The sequence below is a fragment of the Larus michahellis genome, chromosome 23 (genome assembly GCF_964199755.1).
Source record: "Larus michahellis chromosome 23, bLarMic1.1, whole genome shotgun sequence".
NCBI lineage: Eukaryota > Metazoa > Chordata > Aves > Charadriiformes > Laridae > Larus > Larus michahellis.
In genome coordinates this window covers 467652-492695 of record NC_133918.1, presented here as the reverse complement: position 1 = coordinate 492695, position 25044 = coordinate 467652, and the positions used below count along the sequence as shown (strand labels likewise).

Genomic DNA, 25044 nt, shown 5'->3' with positions numbered 1-25044 from the left:
CTTGGGCCAGGAGCAGTGAAGGATCCAGACCCAAAAAGCCCCAACCCCTGATGGTGACAGATCACAGCCCTTCCCGGGTCACAGCTTCCCGTCACGGTGGCAGCAGCGGAGATGCCCGTCTCATCGGGATCCCACATACCCCAGCTGGGTCTAAATTTTGGGAAGCCGGCTGAACTTTCCTGACCTTTCACCTTCTTTTTTTTTTTAAATCAAGACACAGTAACGACAAACTCAAGCCACCCCGACATCCCCCTGAACCCAACCGCCATCCCTGAGACATCCCGCCGGCCACGCAGCTCGAAAGCATCCGCAGCTCAACAGGAAACAGGCAGCAGTAAGAGGATAAAAATACCCTTGGCGCAAACAAAACGTCTCTGTGTCGGGATTAGGGGCTGCTCCAGCCCCGTTAATCGGGGCCGGGAGAGGAGGGGAGCCGGGCTGGGTGACGGCGGGGGCTTTGGCTTCCAGCACACGTGTGAGATAAAGACTCTAAACCCGGCCGGCAGCTGCCTGCGGGGAGCTGGGGAAGGGAGGGGAGGGCTGGGGGGATGCTCGGGGAGAAGCCAGACATCCCGACCCCCAACCCCTGGAAAAGGGGCGAGACCACCCAGAGCCCCGACACCCAAATCCTCTTCCATCTCCTGCAGAGCCCCAGCCCCAAGGAAGCGTCCCCCCATCGCCGCGGAGGATCCTGCCCTGGTCCTGTGGGGATGCAAGGGATGTGTGGGGAGCAGGGAGTCCCATACCCTCCACCTCCCCCCCCCACCAGCTCCCAGCCCCAAACAATAGATGCATTTGAGTGCTCAGAGCGTGGGGCTGTGGCGAGGCCCCACCACGAGGCCCCTGAGCCTCCCCGAGAGCTGCGTAAGGAGATTATCACTCCTCACATGAGCGCGCCAGGGCCCTGCACTGGGGAGGAGGGGACACGAGGGTGACGGGGACACTGAGGGGGGAACCAGTGCCTGGGAACCCCATGGGGGTCCCTGTGGGCACGGGAAGGGGCAGAGTGGTGCTTTGCTGTTCGGGTTGGGGCGAGGGGTGCCCCGAGGGCAGGAAAACCCACAGGGGCTTTGAACAGCTCTTCCCAGGGCCGTTTCAGAGCAGGCGCTGACCCGAAAAGCACAAACCCCAGCGCTCAGTGGGGTGCCCCCCGCGCCTGCCGCCCCGGCCAGCACACGCCAGGCACCGCAGCGGTGCCCCTGCAGACAGGGACAGGGCTGGGGGGCGGAGCGGGTCCAAATAAGATTTGGTCCCCCCCGGGGCGACCCTGCCTGCTTGGGACCATGCTGCAGGCCATGGGGACGTCCCCCGTCCCCCGCAGCACACCCAAGCCCCCCATGCCACCACTCGAGGGAGGCTGAGGCCATCCTCCACCTCTGGCCCCGTGATCCCATGGGATCCTCAGTCAAATGGGACAGGGGTTGGCGGGGCAATGGGCCCCCGATGTCCCCCACGGCCCGATTTGAAGCGACAGACCTTTGCAGCCGTCCTGGGGGGACAATGGCTCCTTCCCCATCTGCTGGCACCTCAAGTCTACCCAGTCCCCAGCAGAGGGTGACAAGTGTTGGGGATCCGGCCAGGTACAATTCAGCCAAGGCATCGGCCAGCCGGGAAAGCTGAGGGGCTGAAACCCCCAGGGGCTGGGGCTGGTCCCCCCGGCGGGGTGACAGGGAGGCAGCCCCAGGGAAAGGGCGCACACGGCTAAAACGTTAAACCTCTGCTCTTTATTCAGTGCCTGGTTTCCTCGTCCCGTTTCCCGAGCGCACCGCGAGCAAGCGGTACGGAGGAGGTTTTCCAGGGGTGACCTGAACGCGGGGAGCGCTCTGAGAAGGCAGAGCGGGGCCAGACCAGGAGGGGTGTGGGGCAGGGGGACACCTCCTCCACCCATCCCCAAACTCCCCCTGGGGACACAGCTCTGCCCCAGCCACGGGGCGAACACCAGGCACCCTGATGCCACCAGCGCCGATCCCGGGAAAGCTCCACTGAGGGCAGGAACTGCCACCTCCTCTCCTGCCCCACAGCGATGCCAGGGAGGGGTCCGGGCCCCCAGCCCCTCTCCAACTTGCCTTATTGCTATAGTCAGAGCAGCAGAGAGGCCAGGAGGAATTCAGGGATGCGCTGTTTTAGGAGAGGGGACGAGGACATGCCCGAAGCCGAGGATTTGCCATCAAGAGGGTGGGCTCTCGTCTTTCTGGGGAAGGGGAGGGAGGGAGCTGCCATCTCTTGCCAGCCCGGCTGGTGGTGCCAGCAGCGCCAGGGCTGCCACCGGGAGGGAGGAGAGTTGTGCTCGTGTCCAAGAGGAAACGCACCGTCCGCTCCGGGGCTTCCTGCCCTCTCCCGGGGCTGGAGCTGAGGCTGTACGAACTCATTGCACCTCCAGCAGCAGGGACTGGGGAAGGACACTGGGAAAACTGGAGACACAGGCAGAAACCCCCTGCCTGTCCCCCGACCCTGCAGCTAGTTGCGTTGGCTGGCCAGCTCCTGGGAGATGAATTTCCGAAGGCGCTCGAGGTACTGGCTGTAGAGTTCAATGTCATTGTGCCCGGCCCCGTCCACCCACAGCGGCTCCACAGCCTTGGGGCAGCGTTCAAAGAGCGCCAGGCCATGGGAGAAATCGATGACTTCGTCCTCCGTGCCGTGGATGATGAGGACGGGAGAGGTGATTTTGGAGATCTTCTCAATGCTGCCAAGAAGGTGGGTGGGGAAGAGGCAAGAGAGGGGGGGTAAGTACAAGGATCAAGGCACCCCCATTTCTCCTGCCCCCCAAAACACATCCCCTTCTGGAGAGGGACCAGGAAATGCTCTTTGAGCACAGTGGAGTATGGGGCACGGAGCTTCTGCCGAGGATGAGCTGCAGGACGCGATCACCCCTGGGCGTGACAGACAAGGACCAGACAGCGGTGACAACAGCCCCATGGGACCTAGGCAGGGCTGATGGAAACTGCTGCAGGACAGCGTGAGCCCAGGCCCTCCCCCCGTCGGGATGAGCCGTGCCAGGCTTTGAGGAGTGGAAGCACAGCCATTCTCAGCCCGGCCCCAAAGGCCACACGAGGCCATCGGGATGCAGAGCGTGGGCTGGTGGCTCCCGGTCACAGCTTCCGGCTTGGGGACGGTCCCTTGGGCCCCGCTGGCCTGGCTGCGAGGGAGAGGCGAAGCAAGAGCTCGTCCCACCTCAGGCATGAGGCTCCACGACTGCCTTTCTGTCCCACTGCCCCTGCCCTCTGCAGAGGGGAAGAAAAGCCCAAGAGATTACCCTTGGGGAACAGAGGGGTCCTGGGGACCTCCAGGGTTTGTGATACCTGACAAGGGGACAGTGGCACAGCCCCAAAGCTAATGGCCAAGATGCTGGGATAGAATGGCCAGGAGGTGATGCCACCAGGGGACGTGGGGTGGACACATGGCATGGCCCTCAAGAGGGGGCACAGGCAGGGTTACGATCCCCCGGGGGGGACCGAATGCGAGGCAAGAGGATGCCGATGGGCACGTTTCAGCCCATCATGGGAAAGAGGTCCACAGTTTTCACCACAACCCCTCTTCGTGGCCAGGGCTGGTCTGGGTGCTGCCCCTCCAGAGCTGACCCCTGTCCCTCCTCCCCAGGCCACTCACTTGGGGAAGGCATCGAACCAGTAGGTCTTCTTGGTCTCGGGGAAGGCAACTCTCATGCCAGAGGTGAGTGGGGAGTGGAGCACGATGGCAGCGCACTCGTAGCGGGAGGCCAGATCAACCGTGGGCACCGTGCCGATGCTTTGTCCATATAAAATAATGTTCTCCGGGCTGATTCCATACCTGGGAGAGGAGAGAGAACGTCAGCGCCCGAGCACCAGAGTCATATCGCCAGGAGATACAGCCCAGAGCGTCACCCTGCTCTGGCCACAGCACCCGGTAAGGTTTCTCAGGGTGGGGTGGGGGGGAATGGGGCTCTGTACCCCCTGCTTTCCCCCAGCTCCTCACAGCTGGGCCCAAAGCAGCTGCCCTGCACCCCCGGCAGGACCTGGCAGCAGCCGGGGCTGAGCTGCCAGATGAGCTGGGGGGGTGTCAATGCCCACCCTTGCCAGGAGCAGGGCTACAGAGGGGTTTGTGGACCCCGGATCGCAGCCGCATGGGGCAGCCCCCGGATCCTTGGGGCACACTGCGAGCTGGGCCTGGCTGCAGGCAGGGCAGAGGAGGCAGAGCCCATCATGGAGCTGCACCCTGAGCCTGGCCGGGGAAGCGGGGCTGAGCACAGCCAGGGGAGAGCCTGGGAACAGCAACATGGGGCGCGCAGCTTGTGCCAGAGCATCCCCAGGCAAGGTCATACCCCCGGCAGCATCCCTGCCCTCCAGGTCCCCCAGCCCGCTCCCCCTGCAGCTGTTTTCCGGCCACCCCTTCCCATTAGGAACAGCCCGGGTTCCCTCTCCGGGAGATTTCCTGTTTTCCAGACTGCCGGACCACAGGGTTTTCCTGGACGTCCTCCCTTCCCCCTGCCCGGCGCCCCACTCACCGTGTCCGCAGCGCCTGCCATGCAGCGTCGATGTCGGAGTAGAGGTTCCTCTCCGAGGGCTTGCCCGTGCTCACGCCGTAGCCCGAGTAGTCGTAGGAGAAGATGTTGCAGTTGATGCGGGTGCCCAGCCCAACGTAGAAGCTGCTCATCTGCCCCAGGTCCACGGCGTTGCCGTGCGAGAAAAGCACTGTGTACCTGCAGCGCCGGGGAGAGACGGGCACAGCGGGTTAACGGGGGACTCTGCCACGGTGCCACCGCGCTGCCCGGCCCCGCCAGCGGCTCAGGGACAGATGTGCCTGGGCAACGCCAGCCAGGACGGCCACTTTGGAGGCCAAAAGCCAAACGCCAGGACGCGAAGGGCCAACACCCCTCTGGCCACCAAGGAAGGTCCTCGTGACACGCCCAGTCCAACCCCAGAGGTACGCAGACCCTCCTCACCGCCCGGGGCTGGGGGCTCGCTCCCAGCAGAAACAGGCAGCCCAAAGGCAGGATGATTCTGTTCAAGCTTTTGAGTCTATTTTTGGTAAAAAGCTCAGGATTTGGGGCCGTTTGCCCAATGGGGATTTCAAGTAAGAATTCTGACAGTGGATTTTTCTCTCCCCTGAGTCTGGCAAGACACCAGACACTGGGAAGAGAAGTGAATTGTGGGAGTGACAAGGCACAAGAAATTTCCACCATAAGGGGAAAAACAATGTTAATCATAAAAATTAACACTAATAGCGCATTGATGGAAGCTTGGCTCTCTTCTGCCAGAGGGAAGGAGCAGGACCCGCTCCCTGCTGAGCCCCACAGTTGGTGCGAGAGCTCTGTGGCCAGGTCGAGCCTCCCCGTCCCAGCCTGGATGGTCCATAAAGGCCCAGCAGGAAGGTGGTGGCACGACGAGCTGCGGGGAGGACAGATGGCAAGCAAGATGTCCTGGGGGATTTGGGAGGGCTGACACATGCAGGGATAGAGCGGACATCCCCACCGGTCCTCCTGTAACGCAGCTCTGCGACCCCTGCGAGAGCCATCTGCCCTCACCCCAAGCCCACCTGCTGGCTTCGAAGCCCTTGGCAAGCCGAGGGCAGATCGGGGCTGCGTTCCCCTGCACAGAGGTCTCTGCGGACACCGTTCCTCGGAGGGCACGTTCTCCGGGTGCATGGGGCCAGCCGGGGTGCTGACGGCTGTGGGAGCTGGCCTCCCTCTGCACCCCAACCCCCGCGCCGTGCCACCGGCTCAGGGAGCAGCTGCCGAGCCCCCTCCCGTCCCCGTGCCATCCCCTGGTGCCAGCCACCAGTAGCCAGGAGGGGATCTCCGTCCCGCACCCCGGGCTGTCCCTCTCCAGCTTCCCAGTTTGTGGACCCATGGGGGTGACCAGTAGCGGGTTGTGCCTCAACCCCTCCTGGCTTTTGCTCCCGTCGCTCTTCTTGAGGGATCAAACACACCTGTGAATTAGACTAAACGTGCAGACTCAGTTCACCGCAGGCGTCTCCTGGTTGGCCCAGGCTCTTGCCCATCCCCGTGGTCGCCACGGGGCTGGGGACAGAGGGTGAGCCGCTGGCACAGACCCCCCCCGACGCTCACCAAGAGCCTCGCACAGATGCTCCCTTCACAACTGGAGCTTTATGTCACCGGGACATCAGGTGACGTCAGGGTGACTGGTGTCATCAGGAGAGATATGGGTGACTGGTGACATCAGGGGAAATCTGCGGGACAGCCTAGGGAATCCCTACATCCCTGTAGCCTCCGGCTTTGCCTCCGCTCCCTGTTTAACCCCATTCCCAGCTGCAGCCACAAGCCAGACCGGTCCCGGGAGCCGAGCTCGCCCGCCCCACAGGATGCCTCCAACCCCTGTGGCGGCTCCTTCAGCAAGGCTGGGGCAAGGAGGTGGCACTGGGCTGAAGGAGAGGAGGGACAGGACGGCACTGTGCCCGCCAGCACTGCGCCAGCCCGACATCAGGCAGGCCAGGGTCAAACCACCAGCAGCGGCACCAGGCCGGCACGTCCACGGGCAACTCACCTGGCGCCTGGCACGCAGCGGACGTACATGCAGCCAACGCGGTTCCCTCGGCTGCTTTTGGTGACAAAGACCTCAATGTTGTCCAGCTCCCGCTGGGAGTACTGGAAATCTGCCCGGTCCTTCAAGTGCAGCTTCCATCGCCCCGCGGCGCCGCCACGCAGGGAGCCGGTGCTGGTGCTGCCAACGGGCTCCGGCTCCGGGACCACGGCGTAGGTGGGCTCCGGGGGCAGGAAGGCCAGTTTGGCAGCGATGCGGCTGGGGCAGGGAGGGCAGCAGAAGAGGCAGCAGAGTTGGCTGATGGACAGCCCGTTCATGACGGCGGCGAGGGGGATCCAAATTGGGGAGAGGCCAGGAACAACGACGGCCCGGAGAGGCCCGGTCCTCAGCTGGCCATCAGCACGGTGGCCACCGGCAGTCCACTGCGGGCCGGGGTGGCCGCCATCCGTCCGTCTGTAGGCAGCAGTGGTGGCCTGCGGGCAGGTCAGGCAGCAGTGAGGGCCCTGCAACGGGCACCCCCCAGTCACACATGACCCATGGCTGGGGACACACATGCACCTCCCCGACACACTGAGGGGACACCGTGTGTCCCCCCCCAGCACACAGCCACCGCTCCCAGCCCCCACGTTTGCATGGAACCCACGCACTCCCCCGAAAACCAAACCTCCCTCCACACTTCCCAGCACCCCCCCCCACCCCCCACGCACCACAGCCCCACGCCGGGGAGGCGAGGGGGAGGCGAGGGCGGCAGGCGCACAATCGCACACATACACACACTCCACAACAGCCGCACGCTCTACAAAGGACACAGCCCCTCCAGGACCCCCCTAGACGCCGGCACAGGCGTGCAGCCGGAGTGCTGAGCTCCCAAAAAAAAAAAAAGGGGGGAGTGGGGAGAAAAGAGGGGGGGGGGGAAAAAAACACAACTATTTTCTGCAAGTTTGGGCACAGGCTTGCGCTGAGGAATGTCAAACCAGCCCACACCCCGAGGAATTCGCTCCATCTGCTTCCGAAGGGCTGGGAAAGGGGAGGAAAGGGTGGAGGGGGGAGGCCTCCCGCCTGGCTGGGAGGGGAAGGCCGTGGCACCGGAATATGCCAAAATATTCAGAGTGAAGGGATGCCCCGTGCCCTGGCCCTGCCTCAGGCCCTGCGCTTCGGGGGCCGGGGCTGAATCCGGGTCCCCCTCTGGCTGGTGACCGTCCACAGCGGTGGCGGGGCTGGCGTGGCACCCAGCAGCCCCGTCCCTCCCGGGTTTGGCACCCGCGTGCCGGCGGGACCGTGGGCAGCTGCGGCGGCTGAGGGTGTCCAGCGGCCACAAACCTGCACGGGCACGTCGGGGCGTGGGTCCGCGCGGGCAGGGCTGCGGCCGCCGGCGGCGCAGGCGGCGGGTGTCACACTCACGCCATGTGTCACACTCACACCGGGTGTCACGTTTGCACCGGGCCGAACCCCGGCACTGGCCCGGGACACGGGCCCTGCCTGCCCTCGCCCCGCGGCCAGCACGGGGGCCGGATCCCCACATCCACCCTGACCCCCCCCAACACACCCCAGGGCCAGAGTGGGGGGATCCACACTGCACCCACTCACTGACCCGAGTGGGACCCCCCACACACACACACACTGGCCCCTGTGGGACCCCCCCCACTGACCAGTGGGACTCCACACACACACTGACCAGTGTGGGCCCCCCCACTGACAGGCATGGGACCCCCCCACTCCCCCCACACTGACCAGCGTGGGCCTCTCACCCCCCACAGGATGGTGTGGGGGGGTCCCCCAGACACTTTGACCTGTGTGGGTCCTCCCCGACACTGACTGCTGTGGGGCTCCCCACCCCCACACGCACACTGACCCATGTGAGGCCCCCCCACACACACTGACCAGTGGGCCTCCCCCTCCCACTGACAGGCATGGGCCCCCCTCGACTGCTGTGGGACCCCCCCCCCAGACACACATTGACACACATGGGACCCCCACTGACTGGTGTGAGCCTTTCATTCGCCACTGACGGGTGTGGGGGGGTCCCCCACACACCCCAACCCATCTGGGACACTCTCCCACTGACCAGCGTGGCCCTCTCCGCCCCCGCCCACCCCAACAGGCATGGGACCCCCCCACACCCCACACACACTGGCCAGTGTGGCCCCCCCACTGACTGCTGTGGGCCTCGCTCCTCCCACTAACTGGTGCAGAACTGTGGGCTCCCCCCCCCCAACCACACACTGACCACTGGGACCCCCTCCATGATCACTGCGGGCCCCCACTCCCCCACTGACCGGTGTGGGCCTCCCCACATGCTGACGATTGCGGGACCCCCCCCCCCCCCGACCACTGTGGGCCTCCCACGCACATAGACGGTTATGGGACACCCCCCCCACTGACGAGTCTGCCCCCCCCCCCCTGCTGCGGGCCTCCCCACACACTGACCAGTATGGGACCCCTCCCAACCGACCCGCATGCCCCCACAGACACTGACCCGTGTGGGCCCCCTCCCCCACACAAAGCGCTGTAGAACCCCCCAGTTCACCCGTTTGGGCCCCCCCCCCCGCCCCCGCCCCCGCCCCCACACCGACCTGCGTGGGTCCCCCACTGCCTGCTGCTGGCCTCCCCACACACTGACCGGTGTGGGACACCCCTCCCCCCGCGACTCACCCGCGTGTCCCCACACACACACAGACCCGTGAGGGCCCCCCGCCACGACCGTTGTGAGCGCCCCCCCCGCCACCGACCCGGTTGGGCCCCCCCGCTGCCTGCTGCGGGCCTCCCCACACACTGACCCTTGTGGGGCCCTCCCGCAACTGCCCCGTGTGTCCCCACACACTGACCCGTGTGCCCCCCCCCCCCCCCCAACCAGTGTGGGTCCCCCCCAACGACCGCTCTGCCCCCCCCACCAACGGCTGTGGGCCCCCTCCACTGACCTGTGCATGGTTCCCCCCCCCAGCACCCACTCGTGCCTCCCCCCCACTCTCACGCCGAGGTGACACCCCCCCCGCCCCCAGTACCTGGACATGCTCCGGTCCGGCCCCCACCGCCCCCCCCCCGCGCCCGGGGCTGCCGAAGGGACGGGCGGCCGGTGGGGTCCTCCGAGGCGGGGGCGGCGCTGCACTGCTTGGCCCCGCCCCTTCGCCTCCCGGAAGTGGCGCCAACGCCCCGCCCCCACGTTGCCAAGGGAACGGCGCGGCCTTCACCGGGGCCGCCTCATCCCCCCCCCCAGCCTCAGGGCTGCCGGCGCCGAGGGACGGAGAGCGGGAACGAACCCCCGCACGGAGCTCACGCGTGGCCACGACCGCCCCCCCTTCATCCAGATGCCAAACCCTTAAAATGGACCCCGGGGTGTGTGGGGGCGGTTGAGACCGGGCCTAGGCCCCGGTGGGACCATAGGCCCGGGCTCAACCCCGCCACCCATCCCGGCTTCACAAGCACCGTGGGGTCCCACTCCCGCCCTGAAAACGCGGGTGGAGATGGCAGCTCCCCCACCAAGAAGGAATTCTGGTCCCTCAGGAGTGCTGGATACGGCCCCAGGATGCCAGGTGCCAGCACCGGGCACCATTAGTTACCTAGCCGTGGGGAAACTGAGGCACAGAGCCCCACAGGAGCCCAGTGCTGAGACGCTGTGTGACACATGCGTGCCCGTAATGAACCATCCACAGCAGCCAAGCAAACTAGACTGTATTAATATTTACACTTCTGAAGAGGAAAAAAAAATAAAAGGGAAAAAGGTAGGTGGTGGAAAAGCAGGCGGCTGCCCCTTTTGGTTCCCGTTGCATCCGCGGGAGCCGATTTCCCTCCCCAGGGACTCGCGCCCTTCGTGTGAATGCAAGGCAAGGGGCAGTGGCAATTTCTCACAACTCTTCCCCTCCAGAGCGACGGCTCGTTCTCAGCCAAAACCTCAATGGCGAAATCCAGCCTCGCCACGCACCACCGGCACCGCACGTACGGCCCAGGTGCGTCCCAGCACTGAAACGTGCTACCACTCGCGTGCTCCGGACGTGACGCTTATATTGCCCAGAAGCACAAACTTGAGGAAAAGGCTGGCGGGACCCAGCCTCGCCTCTGCTCCGCGCTGCCAGGAGATTTGCATCATTTTTGGAGGTCCGAATCCTCCCAGCAACACCATATGATGATAGCTGCCGCAAGGCACACACCGCTTTGGCTGAAATCAGACAGGAAAACTAAAGCCTTCGGAACAATCCCCCTGCAATCACTGGGGCAGAATTGCCATAAACCAGGGAACAAACTCACACTTGGAAGGAGCTGCCGTGACTTCTCCTGGCTGCTGCTTCAGCCCCTGCAGCACCGCTCCCCGACGCCCTTATACGAGCTGATGCAGAGGGAAACGCTTCCAAAGCGTGGGATGGCCAGAAGTGGGGCAGAGGCCGCTGCTTTTCCCTCAGGACCTGTCCGTGTTTCTCTGTTTGCGAGACCGCCAGGAGCACCATGGCTGCAGCCCCACTCCTGGCGTTCCCAGAGAGGAGAATCCTCCCCGGCAAGGTGGGCACAGACCCTGCATGGTGTGGAGGAGGCTTTCAGTGTGCCCCGGGAGCCTCCGCCTGCCTTGCGCTGTGTACCTGAGCCCCGCGTTATCCTTTCTAACAGCCTCAGAGACCTCCACGTTTTTTCTGGAGTGCTCCCAAGCCTGGCATTTGGCTTTCCCTGCACCCCAAAGCCCTCCATGTGTGTGTGCACGCCCCAGAGCACTCCAAGTGCCTTTTAGGGCACCCAAGCGCTTTCAGTGTACCCCAAAGCTCTCCTTTCACCTCCTCTTCTACCCCAGAGCCCTCCCTGAGTCTTCCAGAAACCCTGAGACCTCTATGAGTGTTTCAGAGGGCCCAGAGCCCTCCCAAGTGCCTCTCGCTGCTCCCCGGGGCTCTCCACAGGCCTTTCTGAAAGCCCTTGCCTGTGCTTATGGGCACCCCAGGATCCTCCTCCTGACTTTCCGTGCACCCTGCAGCCCTCCATGTGCCTTTCCCTGTGTCCCACATCCCTCTGTCCATCTTTTGGAGCGTTTTGCATCTGGCTCTGCCTCTCCTCCCATGGGGACAAGCAGGGAGACAGGAGAGCAGGGCAGCTGGGTGGGCTTCCCGAGCCAACGTGCTCACAGGGAGAAAAGCTGTCACCGAGTATCAGCGAGGCCCACGGGGGAGGAAGGGTCCCCGCCGTCTGCCTGCATGCAGGGACAGGAAAGGAAGCGGAGGTTTGGCGATCTGAGCTTTGTGCACAACCCTGATGAGAAAGACTCGTGTAAGGCAGAAGGCAGGGAGTGGAGGGGAGAGGAGAGGCGCAGGCGCTGCTGTGTTACAACAAACCTCGCTTGGGAAGGGGCCAGCAGTTATTCAGGGGGTGTTGAAGCACAGGAGGCTGGTGCAAGGGTGTCCAGCCACATCCCTGGCCGCAGCAAGCCTGGCCGGCTCCCTCCCTGTGGCAAGAGGCAGCGAGTGGTACCTTCCTAAAGGCCCTGACCTGCGGCTGGAGCGTGTCTACATTGCTTCAAGCCACAAAATAACTTTACTGTGCTGGTGCCCTGCTGCCTAACCATCCCGGTGCTTCAACAACAGCGTCTCAAAGGGAGGGGTATTTGGGGCGTTAAAACTACAGAATCCTCTTTTCTGCATCTGAGACCAAACACCTCTCGGGAGCAGAGGGCAGCCTTGCTGCCGGGATTCCCCGGCTCCCGGTTTTACATCCGCCACAAAGAAATGGAAGGGCAGAGGGAACAAAGTCCAGCAGCAGCTGACAGGCTCCAGCCACAAGTCCTGGGTGGTTTCACAGGACTCGGAGCTGCTGGATGAAGGGAAAGGCTGCCTGGAAGAGCCTGGCTGCCCGCGCCACGCAAACTGCGCCGGCAGAAGACAAGTCCAAAGGTCTCAGCACTGGAGCGGCAGGGCAGGACAGTCCCTTTTCCCTTGGGAAGCTGGTCAAGAAGGGATCGGCTGGGCTGTGGCTGTCAGACAGGCAGGAAGGGAAAGAAGGAACAGCAAGTGTCTGCCAAGGAGGTGTGAGAAGTCCCTATGTCCGGGTGCTGGTTGCTGTGTGCTGTTGGAATCCCCATTGCACCACTGATGGGGCTGGGAGGAAGAGCAGGAAGGCTGGGAAGAAGGAGAGGAGCACCAGGCCACCTGTCTGCAGTTTGAGCGGCTCAGCCCCCTTCACAACTTCTGGATCTTCTCAGCGATAACGATGGGGTTCTCCTTACGAATCTTCTCGGCGGCTTCTGCCTTGTAGTCGTAGGGGCAGGCGTGCATGTCGGAGTACCGGTGAATGGCACAGAACAGGTTCCCGCAGCGGCAGTCGAAGCCTGAAGGGAGGAAGAGCAGAGAAACAAAGCTGCGTTAATCCCTGTCCAGCTGGACGGGAAGGCAGCAGGGCCCCCACTCCTTCCTGCCAGGCCAGGAAACTCCACTAACACAGAAAAAGGGTCAGACGAGGGAGGGGGCCGCTGTCCCCGACAGGCGAAAGGGAGTCTCAGCGTGGGGGAAGACCATGGGTTGCTCTTCAGTTTCCCCAGGCTTAGCTGCTCCCGTGAGCACACGCATGCTCTGGGCAGCCCCAGCTGTCACGGCAGTGGGAAACGCTCCCACAGCAGCTGCTCTCTGCGCTCCCCGGGGACAAGGGACATGCTGGGGACCGCAGAGTGCCAGATTGGTAATCCAGACCAGGCTCCCCAGGCAGCGAGCAGGCAGCCTGAACTGGAGCTCAGCCTTCCGAGCCAGGCTGGCTCCCCACGCGTCACACAGCAGCATCTGGACCGACCAGTAGTAAGCCAGCAAACAGCAAAACCTTCACCTCGTTAGGATCACTTTTGAGCTATTTAGGCTTCAAAATTCATCATTTAGCACTTCACTTGGAGACAATGCTGTTCAGAAGCGCAAGCTTATCACAGCACATGGGGAAACTAAGGCAGGGAGCAGGGAAGGGTTTTGCTGCAGGCCAACAGATCAGCTCCCATCACACTGGCAGTGAATCACGCCCTCCCCTTTCACACCTTTCCAACTACAGGCTGTAAAGACCACAAACACCTTGCTACAAGGTGCCAGTTTACTCCTATTTGAGAAAACTCATTTTACCCTAAATGCCCTGAATTCACAGGAGTTCTCGGCAAGTTCACAGCAAGTTGATCCCCAAAGGAGAGGAAAACTTCTCACAGTTTGAAGCTCTTAAGGAAACACCCATCCAGGAAAACAACCCTCCCTGCAGTTCTGAAGGCCAGGCACAGAGTACCCTGCCCAGTCCCAGGCTTATAAACCCACATTTCTTCTATGACAGCACCCTCAAATCTCCTGGCAAGCTCAGGCTCCACGGGGCCAGACACCGGGCAAACCTCCTGGGGGCCAGACTCTGACAAAGTCATGCGACGAACACGGAAGCGTGTGTGCAGTCCCTGGCTGCTGGATGCACCAAGGAGGCTAAAGAAGCGAGCGCCTCGCTACAACAGCGTGACCTGCACAGCTCTGGAGTTAACTTTTTCCACGGAAACACTAAACACCAGAGTCAATTTAGGGGAATGATGTTTTTATGAACAAACCACAACCAAGTTAATTGCTTCCCTTTCCAGGGGCAGTTTTCCCACTGATACCAGTCACCTGACACCACCTCAGTACCTCTCTCTCTTCAGCTTTACAGGCTGAACGCTGAGCACCGTCCCGCTCTCGGGAAGCTAAACGCAGAAGCCAAGCAACGTTAACAAATGGGACGAGTCTTGGAGTGGGATTTCCTAGTTTGGGTCTAACTCAGTTCATGTCACTATTATGAAAGCTTTACCACTGACTTGAACAGGAGCAGAATTAGATCCACAGCGAGCACTGCCTTTGCTTCTACAAGCAGCTTTTGCTGAGCAGGCAGAAATAACTTGAGAGGCACTGCTCCATCCAGTTCCGCGATCCTGCATCCAAGAGCTGGCAGGGACCCTGGCAGCGAGCGGCACATTCTCTGCCTCGGACCGCACTGCTGGCAGGTCGGAGCTCCCCTCCTACCTCCCCTGCAGCACCTGTCTTGCGGATGTAAAGAGACGTTTTGGAGGGTACTTCCAACCACTGACCCACACCAACCTCTGAACGCAGGCAGCATCACAGCAGAAGGAGATCCGCCCGCAGGGCTACGAAACCAGACTACTTAAGCCACAGGCAAGCTTTCCCCACAGCCAGGGTCTTACCAGTTAGCCCTATCTTCTTCCGGCAAGTGAAGCAGCGATTCTTCTTCTGTTTGGGTTTTTCTGAAGCTGCCTTGCCCTCAGCTGTGTTCTGGGATATTTCAAGCAGGGTACCTGAAACAGACACAAGAGTTTTACTATACTTCTTGATAAACCAAGCGACACATTTGTTTTATTGCAGGAGTTTCTTGGTGCCCTGTGATTCTGGGCCTCTGCCAGACACCTCTGTGTGCACCTTGCCCTGGCCGACATCCCCCAGGCTGTGAGATTTGCCTTGTTCCACAGAGACCCACACCTCGCACAGCCTCATGTTTTCTCTCCGTTTCAAGTTCCTTAAGTCCAAGGCCCAGAAACACCAAGGAGATATTACAGTTTAGTTAAGGCACACATAAGGTAACGTGATGCCATTTAGCTCCGGCTGAGAAAAGGTAATAAGTAGAATTACCTGGTGCTTGCCATAGGTTAAGCATGCATCTGGATAGTCACTACAGCTTAGCTGATGTACAGTAACTCAACTGCACAGCTGAGCCTGGAGTTAATCTTCACAGGGAAAAAAAAAAGTTAACCCCTTGTAAGTACTACTAATTATTTTTGCTGACTCTTATGTAAGTGTTCCTCATATGTAGGTCTCAGAACGCTTTACACAGATACTCATCGCTGCCTCTAATCTACCAAAAGGAAAACTGAGCTCTGAAAGCCAGATTGTTAAAGGTCACTGATGCTTAGCGGGATTTCCTACAGTACCCAAGCAGGCTAGAGAAGTCAACAGGAGGGAGGAGCTCCAACTGCTAGCAGATACACACCTGCAGCGCACGCGGCTCTGAAAATCGGGCTAAGGAGACAGTCAGAGTCAGAGAGAGGACAGAGGAGGACTGTCAGACAGGAGGCAGAGGCAGCGACAGCTTTGTGGATCTGACCCTAAACAGCTTTCTAAATCAGAAGAAAGGGGCAGTCTCTCCCACCCCTCTCTTTCACCAAACAGTCTCTCACCTGCCTGTTATAAATTGTCTCCTGGGCTTGCAGGCCAGGGATTACCAAATCCAAAATGCGCAGTCATGTGCGGTGACTACAGCCTGTTTTTTTAGCAACCAACAATTCAGGGGTTTTTTTTTAGCTTTGAAGGCAAGCGAACTGTCAGTTGAACTAAAGGAGGGCGTCTCCAATGCAGTGTCACTTGGTTACGGCTCGGCTGCAACACAACAGCTCACCCTGTAACTCATCAACTGCAGGATGCACCCTGCTGGGCAACGACACCCGAGCTCCTCTATCACTTTGAGGTACCCACTTTGCAAACACAGCAACAGCAGTAACACTCCCCTCTGAGGGGCAGGTATGCCTCCCATCACACAGGACGACAACCATCAGGCCAGCAGCTGTCCCTGGGCACCATCACAAACACGTCTCTCTCTCCCCAGACTACACTGGATCCATCTCCTTTCCTCCCTCCAGAGATGGCAGGGAAATGCAGCCAACAACAGCCGTGCAGGAGACTGTGGGACGCTCCGGGCTTTCTGCCATTCGCTAGGATAGGCGTCATGGAAGATTATCCTCCTGCCAGCGAGTGAGGGCTGGCAGCTACTCAGCCCTCAACCCACAAAGCAATCTCTATCGGCCTGCCCTCAGGCACAGCATTTTCTCTCCTCCCTGTTTCAGAATCAGACAAACCGTTTTCTCCTCAGCTCTCCTGCTAGGTGTATCTTTACTGCCGGGAGGTAACAATCGTCCCCTGGAGTTAGTGGCCAGTATCGTACTTGCTGCTCCAACCGACTTGCGAGACCGGTGTCATTCAGACTTGCGCAAAGGCCAAACCATCTACCTGATGAGGAGGATGCTGCCGAGGCTTCTTCTGTCTTGATGAATTCTTCTGTCTCGCTGCTGTTTTCTTCTCTGGATATGCTCATGGCTGTCATCTGATGGGTCACAGGAGTTTGGGCGCTGGGAGCATTTGCAACAAACAAACAAACCACCCATAGATTAAACACAAGTATTTTCTTTTGATGAACAGTTATGTGGGAGAGATCTTCAGCCCATAAAGTTAATTTCATTATACCCAGAGGTAGCTCAGGAGTACAGCAGGCCAATTCCCCTTGAGATTTGGGATCAAAGTTCTTCATAGACATAAATGGAATGAATCCGTGATGATCTCAGTTTCCTTTTCCACCCAATTATATCGCAAAGCCAAGGCAACAGCCCATCCAAACAAGTCCAAGGACAGGGAAACAGAGTTATGAGTCAGGACTGTAATGCGATGGTAGAGCTCAATGCAGCACTATCTTCCTTCCCATCAAACGTGACCAAGGTCCCTAATCCTGCTGTCACAGCTCCCAGGCTGGATCATCACCAGATTCTTTCACTTAGTTGAAGCCCAGCAGTTTTAGACAGCTCATGACAGACAAGGTGCGCTGGCTCCACAAGAACCAGGATGCCACTTAGTTTACTACAGGTTTTAATTTACTACCCACCCACTGGTACCTGACTCTACACAGTCGCCATCATCAGGGACATCTCAGTCTTCCAGATAAACCAGGGTCACAACGAAGAGTGTTTGATGCAGCCTGATTTACAGATCCCCTTGGCCATACGAAGGATGAGAGCCTGCCCCTTCAGTCCCAGGGCTGGTTTTTAGCACAGCTCCAGATCCCCCACCCCACAGACTACACCCCTACCTGGCTTTCGCGTCCTCAGGCGTGGAGTCTCCCTCTGCACGCTGCCCTGCAATTGAATCTGAAGCCATGGGGCTGCCGTTGGGACCACTGGGGGCTACAAAACAAGAACACAGACTTGGTAAATGCTTGAAAATGTCAGCAAGTTCCTCGGGTGCTTGACAGCCAAGAAGAAAGCAGGATAAGCACTTTCAGCTCCCTACCAGGAGCTGGGAGGGCGCACTCTGGTCGGGATGGCTCCTAGATCCCCGCTCTTATACTCTCCCCTCCAAATTTGTGTGTAGGTCTCTGTGGGGACAACACATCATAGCTGGATGGATCTCACTGTGACCCAATGCAGCCATTCTTACAGGAGATCAGGAATGACTGATCTATGTTACCAGGATCGTAACACCCCTGCTCATCCTCCTGAGAGCTGCAGGCCTCATTTACAGAGACCTGTTCAGCTCCCGGGATCTGCGAGCTCCCTTTTGAGGGATGCGGGTTTATTCGCAGGAGTTATTGTGCTGAATCCCTTCCATTACTGCGTGGTTTTTTTAACATCTGGTAAAATCTGACTTCGGTCACCCATGACACCTCCCTCCTTCTTTGCTTTCCCGTCTTTTCCTCAGCATCACAAAGCAAACTCTGCATCGGCATAAATATTCTCCTGTCGGTATAAATGAAAGCGCTGCAGTTACCAACATACCTTGAACTCAATGTTACTTTGCAGCTTCTCCAAGGTCTAAGAACCAGATCCTCATGTGCTGAAAGGAACTGGCTTCGATAGTGACATCTTGGTTTATTATGTCAGCTGAGGATCTAAGTCAGGGTCTTTAGAAAACCCCTTTGTCAGGACAGGCTGTGTTTCTAATATATATTTTAGGTGGGTAATTCAAGGAAAACCATTATTACACTCGGGAACAAAGCTGCGGAAGATCTCTAGAAGGCGTTTCTCACCAGTATAGCAAAGGCTGCACATGCGGCATCTGCACAAACTCTCAGCAAAAGAAAATCCTGCTAACGATGGAAAGAGCATCCTTTCTGTGCACCTAGCTGCCTCCCAGCTCGGTGCTATGTCAGCTCTGTTTAGCTGCAAGAAACAGACCTTTGATTTCATTGCTTTTAATTGTCAACCCTGTCAAGATAAAAAAAAAAAAAAAATCATGCAAACCCAAAAGGCCAAATTCTTCCCAAATAAAATTTCATTTCAGGAATCTAGTGTGGTTCCCAGCAGTCAGCACCTAACTCAGGGAGCAGGTAATAGCTAAAAACCTGGGCCACTGTTAGTGCAAGTGAAGTTTTACAGCTTCCTGGAAGGTGCCGGCTGGGTCAGGGCTTCCAGTCATCTGGGACTGGGAAGACAACTGACCCCTCACAGGGAACAGAAACGTCCAAAGGCTCAGGGGTCTTTGATTTAGAGGCTTGGGTCTACACAAGAAGGGAAAGACAGGAGTTTTCCAGGAGGGAGTAAATGTGTCAGTACCAGTACCGTGCTCTATCCCAGTTGCCTAACACAGTTTGCATCCAGGCACCCATTTAAGAGAGATTTCATGGACAAAAATCCTCTACCTGGGGGGCTTATCCGGTCACTGCTCTGCTGTCTCTGCAGAAACTCCTTATAGCAAACGGAGCACATCCCGTTGGTGCGGGGGCTGCCATAAAATCCACAGCCCGTGGTACAGAGCAGAGGCACCTGGGTTTGGTTCGTCTCCTGAGCCATCCTCTCTCCTCCAAGGCACCAAGCTACAAACAGGAACCAAACGGAGACAGCTGTTAGGGTCAGAGCGCTCGCTCGTTGTCGGCTGCATCTGATCAGGAAGGAGCACAAAGGATCCCAAGGGAGGCCAAATCCTGCACGTGCACAACAACGCGATCTGGGTCCCTTCAGTGGGACGCAGGGCTCATAAGCAGCCGGGGGACCCGGGTCCTGGGGCCACCCAGGGCTCAGCTGCCAGGAGGAGGAAACATCAACAGGAGCCCCCGGTGTCCCCTCCTCGCACCACGAGGCTCCCTAAGCACCCGGTGAGGACACACATGTTACACCCCAGCGATCGTCTCACCAACGGTAACAAGAAGGGCCATCGCAGCGCCACTAATGACTCCTGCAAACACCGAAACAAAGAACACCACTCAAACAGCTAGCGTCCAGCCTTGTTAGTCACAGTTTGCACTTAGCAGCATTTTTTTTCATTTCAAGACTGTTTTACTTTTTTAGTTCTCAGGAAGATGATGTAAGTGATGCAAAAAGAACTCACTCACTCTCAGTTTTGACCGACTCCTGTATTTCCTGACATATGCTGGCGGACAAAGGGAACGTTAGCATAGTTTGGCTGGATAAGGTTTCTTTCCAGCAGTAAGATGCGATTCTGGAACACCTTCCCAGGGGAAGCAGCAGGCACAGTGAAACCTACTTTTAAAATTAATCTTAATAACTTATCTCTGGATCACACGCAGTCACCTCCAGACCCGGGAAGTGGCCCCTTCCAGCCACACATGGTGTAGCATTTTCATGGTCAAACTGCACCACACCCCTTCAAACCAGAACCGTAAGCAGTAACTCCCGGCAACAACCAACACCAATTCAGATGTGTGTGATCAACGCAGCTGCAGCTGATCCAGCTTCGACAGAGGACAAGGGGAGAGGACGTTCAGGGGACTGCAGCGGGCACAGGTGGTTCCAGCTCAAAGACTGGGAGCACCACAAGCGATCCCCTTTGTGGGACGCACAAAGCATCCACCACTTCACAGACAAACTCTGCCGCTTTCTTTCATGCTCCTACAGGACTTGCTCCAATAAAACAAGAGGAACAAGAAATAATTACCCTCCCAAGAGCACTCCCGTGGGATGGAGGTGGATCAGCTCTGGTTCGTTCCTCCTTGTCCTCAGCTGGGCGATAGGAATCTCCACTCCGCACTCAGGGCTCCCCTTGCAGAGCTCAGGCCGGTGTTCCCATTACCAGACCAGAAATCCTTTCCCAGCCCAAACTGACCTCTCTGTTGGCACCAGCAGCCACAGGAGCCGCCTCCGCGCTGGGCCCACTGGGAGCAGACCTGTCAGGCTGGATCCCTGCAGAGGGAACCGGACGGATGGTAGCCACCACAGATTTTCAGGAGTTGCCTCTGCTTTGGAGCGTCCCTGGAGAGAGAAGGCGACGGGTGCTGAGACTTGGGACCAGTTCAGCTCTCCCTTAGCCGGTAGCCCATGGGCAACCTGCAGCAGGAGCCGAGCGGCACACGCACAGCTTTACCCCAAAACCAGCTGGAATGAAGAACGACGGGGGAACTGCACCGCTCCCTCCGCCCTAAGGCTAACCCACCGCCCGGCCAGGGCAGGCCACGGGCCGCCCGCCCGCCCCGCCACCCTTCGGCCGCGCTGCCCGCTGGAAGGCCGGCCTCGCCCCCCCCGCCGCGGCCGGGCCCCGCGCCCCGCCGGCGCTGGAAATCGAGGTCGAGGCTTTGGGGCCTAACGCGGCGGCGTCGGGCGGGCCCGGGCCGGGGCTCTGGGCCGCGCCGGGCCCCACTCACCAGCGGCGGAGACAGGCAGGCGGGCGGGCGGCCGCCGGGCCGGGCCGGGCCGGGGCGGCCGCCGGGAGGCTCAGGCGGGCGGCGGACAGGGCGGGCTGCCGGGAAACATGGCGGGCGGTGCCGGCGGGACCGCGGCCCCCGAGCGCCCTCCCCCGGGGAGGGGGGGACGGGGGGGATGGGACGGGGACCCGCGGGCAGCCGGGGACGCGGGGGCCTGGCTATAGGGGCTGGGGTATAGATGCGGTGTAGGTGTGCCCCGGCCACAGGGGAGGGGGCTGTGACACCCCCAATATAGGGGCTGGGGTACAGGTGTGCCCCGGGTATAGGGGAAGGGCTGTGACCCCCCCTAGCTATAGGGGCTGGTGTATAGGTGTGCCCCAGGTACGAGGGAGGGGGCTGTGACATCCCCCCCATATAGGGGCTGGCGTGCCCCAACTATAGGGGAGGTATTTGTGATCCCCCTGGCTATATGGGCAGGGGTATAGGTGTGCCCCAGCTATAGGGGAGGTGGCTGAGCCTCCCCTATGGGTATAAGGGGTGGGACACGGCCAGGCCCTACTATAGAGAGGGGGATCTGGGAGACCCCGCTATAGGGGCTGGGACACAGTCGGACCCAGGCTATAGGCGACAGGGTGAGACCCCTGTCTCCCCAAGCTATAGGGGCTGGGACATAGATATTCCCTGACTACAGGGGGGGAGCTGGGACCTTCCTCCCCGGCTGTAGGGACTGAGACATTGGCTGGACCCCAGCTATAGGGCAGAGGACTAGGGCCATCCCATCTATAGGTGCTGGTGGGAGAAGGTGGGCAGCGCTCTTCCCCCCCCAGCTACAGGGACCAGGGTTCAGCTGGATCTGCCCCAGCTGTAGGAGAGGGGCCGGGAATACACATACACCCCCCCCCAGCTCTCAGGGCTGGGCTGTACCCCATCTATAGGGGCTAGCCGATTTATTCAAAGACAGTGGTACATCTTGGTGATGTACCTTGTGCATTTCTGTTGCAATACAGAATTAACTCAGAATTAATCCCCCGCAGCCCCAGACCCCGCTGACCTGGGACTCAGCCCTGTCACCCCAAACAGAGAGGGAGGCTGGGACGATCGGGGGTCTCCGTCTGGAAGGGCTTCCCGCCTGCAAACCCTTCCTGCTGCTCTTCTCTAAGCCATGGATGATGGGTTTTGATGTTTTGGTTGTTTTTTTTTCAATCGAAGCTTTGCTCTGGTGTTGTTGTGACCCAACTTGTCACAGGGCCGTGCCCAGGATTGGTAGCCGTAGGGCTCCCGGGGAAGATCCGTGCAAGATAAAGTCCCCATTTCCCAGCCGTGCTGGGGCTGGAGAAACTCCTGGGAGCAAAATCTCCGGGAAGCCACAGTCAGGCTCTGCTCGGGTGTCTCCCCACCGTCTCCCTGGCCCTGGGGGCTTCTAAAAACTTTGTGCGTAAGCCCCTGGGCAGGCTGTCGATGCGGGGTTTCTGCTGGTCTTTGGCACAGACGAGGCTCTGCTCCTGCGGCACCTTTCGGGGCCGGGTCCGGCTGCGCAAAGGCATCCGTTGGTGCGGTTTGAATTATTTGCAGAAATGGGAAATAAAGCCAGCTGAGGGGCTGGGCAGGTCGCTGCCCGGACACCCCCAGCTCCCCGAGCACCCCCGGCTCCCGTGGAGCCAGCACCGGCGGGGGCCGCACGCCGCGGGTCATGGCCACCAGGTGGCACCAGGCTCCCACGGAAAGGTGGGCACACGCCGACCCACCCACCCCGCACCCAGGTGCCCCTCGCCCATGTACCCCTGCACCCCCCATGTACCCTCTCCCCCCCCGGACACCCCTCGCTCGCCCAGCCCCACGCTGCAGCCAGCCCCGCAGAGCGGAGCGGGTCCCGCTCTGGCACTGGAGCCCACTTGGCTATTGAGGGTCACTTAGCTAACGAGGGTTACGTAGCTAACAAGGGTCACTTGGCTATTGTGGACCAGGAGCCCTGGGGCCACCAGTACCAGCCCGGGGTGTCCCTGGTGCTCTCTGTGCATCCTTTGGCGCTACCGTCCTGCTCTCCAGCCAAATCCCTTTGCCTTTACGGAGCCCGGAGGAGGATGTGTTCCTCCTTACCGGAGGAACGAACCAGAGCTTGCCCTTACGGGGCGGGAGCGGGGTCGGGGCGGCTTTTTGGGGTGCTGAGCCCCCGGCAGCCCCAGCTGGGTTGGTGAAGCCCAGGGGCTGCTCTGCAAGGGTGGTTGTAAGGAGACCAGGAGCTGCCTGACTTTGCAGGCTCCGAGACCCCGGCTGCAGCTTGCCAGGGGAAAGAGGGCACGGGGCGAAGGTGGTGGTAGGGCACGGGGAGCAGGGCAGGCCGAGCTGCAGGGCTATAAATACACATTTTCCTGTGATGCTCCAGAAGAATTTTCAGAGCCAAAGCTGGAGGGAGTTCCTGGCTGATGCAATTTGGTTTTGGGTTTGTCCCTTCCCTGCTCCACTCTCCCTTCATCCCCAGACCCGCTGCAGTCACCCACCGCTGTCACTCCCACAGCACCGGCAGCATCGTTTCCATCTGCCCTTGAGCTGCGGCAGCAGAGAGGGGAGCTGCCTCCATCTCTGCCCGCTGCTGGGCTGCATCAGCCCTCTCCTAAGCGGCGCCGTCTCTGCCTGGGTTATCTAATGGCAATGGCAGAGCATTTAAATGTCACTCCACTAAAGGGAGCACGGTGTCCAGGGAGGGGAGGGGGACACAGGACGGGAGAAACAGGAGCAAAACAGTATCGATTTCTAGCCAATTATCACTGTTATCAAAGCGGCGCAATTAAAGGATGAGGACACATTTCCAATATCCTGCCTGCCCCTCCGAGGCCAGATGCTGGTTCCTCAGCTCGGCCGAATGCACACATCTGCATGCACACAAGCACCGACCCTCCGCACATGCGTGCCCATGTATGCTTGTAGCACATGCGTGTGCATGCAAATGCACACGTGCAGCCGCGCAGGCGTCCTCAGCTCGGCAGCGTCTGCTGAGCTTGTTTTCCCCGCAGAGTTAATCTCCCCAGCCCGCTCGGCCCCCTCGTTTTTCTGCGCAGCCAAGATGTGTCTCCATCTGGCTCTGGCTGAGCCCAGGGAGGGTGGAGGGCTCTGGGGATGGCTGGCAAAGCACTGCCCGGGGCTCTCGCCCGGAAAGGAGCCAGGAAGTTGGCCCGTTTCTCATCCTCAGGGTCCTCTGTCAAATGTTTTCTCAGCATGCACCCATCCTCCCCCCTGCTCTCCGCTGCCCCGGCAGGCAGGGGCTGGGTCCCACCCCGCTGCACCCCGGGCTCTCCCAGGCTGCCAGCTGGATGCTTGCCGTACAGGTATTGTGTTTCTTTTCCTCTTGCAGGATGAGCTTGGGGGTCACACAGCTCTGAATTACACTATTTACATCCTGCCGCTGGCCGATGACATTCGGGAACACCGAAGGTGCCAGCAGGGAGCAGACCCCCCACTCAAAACGTGTGCCGAGGCCCAGTGCGGTAACGTGGGTTTCAGGCAGAGAATCTCTGCAGTGTGGGCCTTGGGATGTGGCTTTGCCTGCGGTTTCCAGCGTCGGGAGGGTCAGACGCCTCCACCCCGAGGAGGAAACCAAAGCCAGGATCAATCCCTGGTTGAGCAGACCCCAAATCTCCCCCCCCATCCCAGCCTCGCCCCCGGGGGCTGTGCTACCCGACGTTCAGAGGCACAGCTTGAGAGCAGCGTCTCCAGCAGCCCCCCCGGGAGATGCTCCTGGAGCTGTGGGGATCAAGGGGCGTCCAGGGGACCGAGGGCATCCAGGCTCAGGTTGTAGTGCCTGGGAGGGAGTTTCAATGGAAAACCACGGAGGCTGACAGCAGCGGGAGCTCTGTGCTTCCCACTCAGCCGGCCACCCTCCTCCCGCACCTCGGGAGCCCCGTGCCGGCTCCTTCCCCAGGGGAAAAGCAGGACCTGAGCCCCATCGCCACCTCCCTCTGCCCCAGCACCCTGCTCTGGTCCAACCTTGCACAGCTAACACATTAACCCAGTGCTGCGCCAGCCCCTGGCCCCAGCGCCCCGCGCTCCCTGCCTGCGTGATACACATCTGGGGAAGAAGAGGTGGTGGTGGGGGTAAAATCCTTTTAATAGGCTCAGTGGGTTAGAAACCCCCTTGCAATTACCACCTTCTCCTTGTCCGGCACACACAAAGGACTCTCCGGGGCAATGGGCTTGTTCCCGACAAACCCAATGCGGCCACAGGAGCCAGGAGGAAAGAACGGATGCGGGAGCCCTT

The 25044-nt window shown here is 60.1% G+C and overlaps 2 protein-coding genes across 5 annotated transcripts; both read right to left on the bottom strand.

Annotated features, from left to right (window-relative positions):
• Positions 1-1702: 1702 nt before the first annotated feature.
• Positions 1703-9598, bottom strand: ABHD17A (abhydrolase domain containing 17A, depalmitoylase). 2 transcript variants are annotated; one of them, XM_074565910.1, is made up of 5 exons: positions 9479-9598; positions 6480-6979; positions 4481-4675; positions 3607-3786; positions 1703-2683 (listed from the first exon to the last, which is right to left on the bottom strand). In XM_074565910.1, the coding sequence occupies exons 2-5, from the start codon at positions 6791-6793 to the stop codon at positions 2458-2460; spliced, it is 915 nt and encodes a 304-aa protein (XP_074422011.1). In that variant the 5' UTR covers positions 6794-6979; positions 9479-9598; the 3' UTR covers positions 1703-2457. The 2 variants fall into 2 exon arrangements, with proteins under 2 accessions (XP_074422011.1, XP_074422010.1); XM_074565909.1 differs by having other exon boundaries at positions 6480-6949.
• A 530-nt stretch (positions 9599-10128) lies between these two features.
• On the bottom strand, positions 10129-20933 carry LOC141734217 (AN1-type zinc finger protein 5-like). Of its 3 annotated transcripts, none has more exons than XM_074565666.1 (7): positions 20793-20933; positions 20090-20403; positions 18837-19010; positions 17289-17382; positions 16439-16557; positions 14626-14736; positions 10129-12771 (listed from the first exon to the last, which is right to left on the bottom strand). In XM_074565666.1, the coding sequence occupies exons 3-7, from the start codon at positions 18985-18987 to the stop codon at positions 12623-12625; spliced, it is 624 nt and encodes a 207-aa protein (XP_074421767.1). In that variant the 5' UTR covers positions 18988-19010; positions 20090-20403; positions 20793-20933; the 3' UTR covers positions 10129-12622. The 3 variants fall into 3 exon arrangements, with proteins under 3 accessions (XP_074421767.1, XP_074421768.1, XP_074421766.1); XM_074565667.1 differs by having other exon boundaries at positions 20258-20403; XM_074565665.1 differs by lacking the exons at positions 20090-20403; positions 20793-20933 and adding an exon at positions 18225-18402 and having other exon boundaries at positions 18837-18969.
• Positions 20934-25044: the final 4111 nt, after the last annotated feature.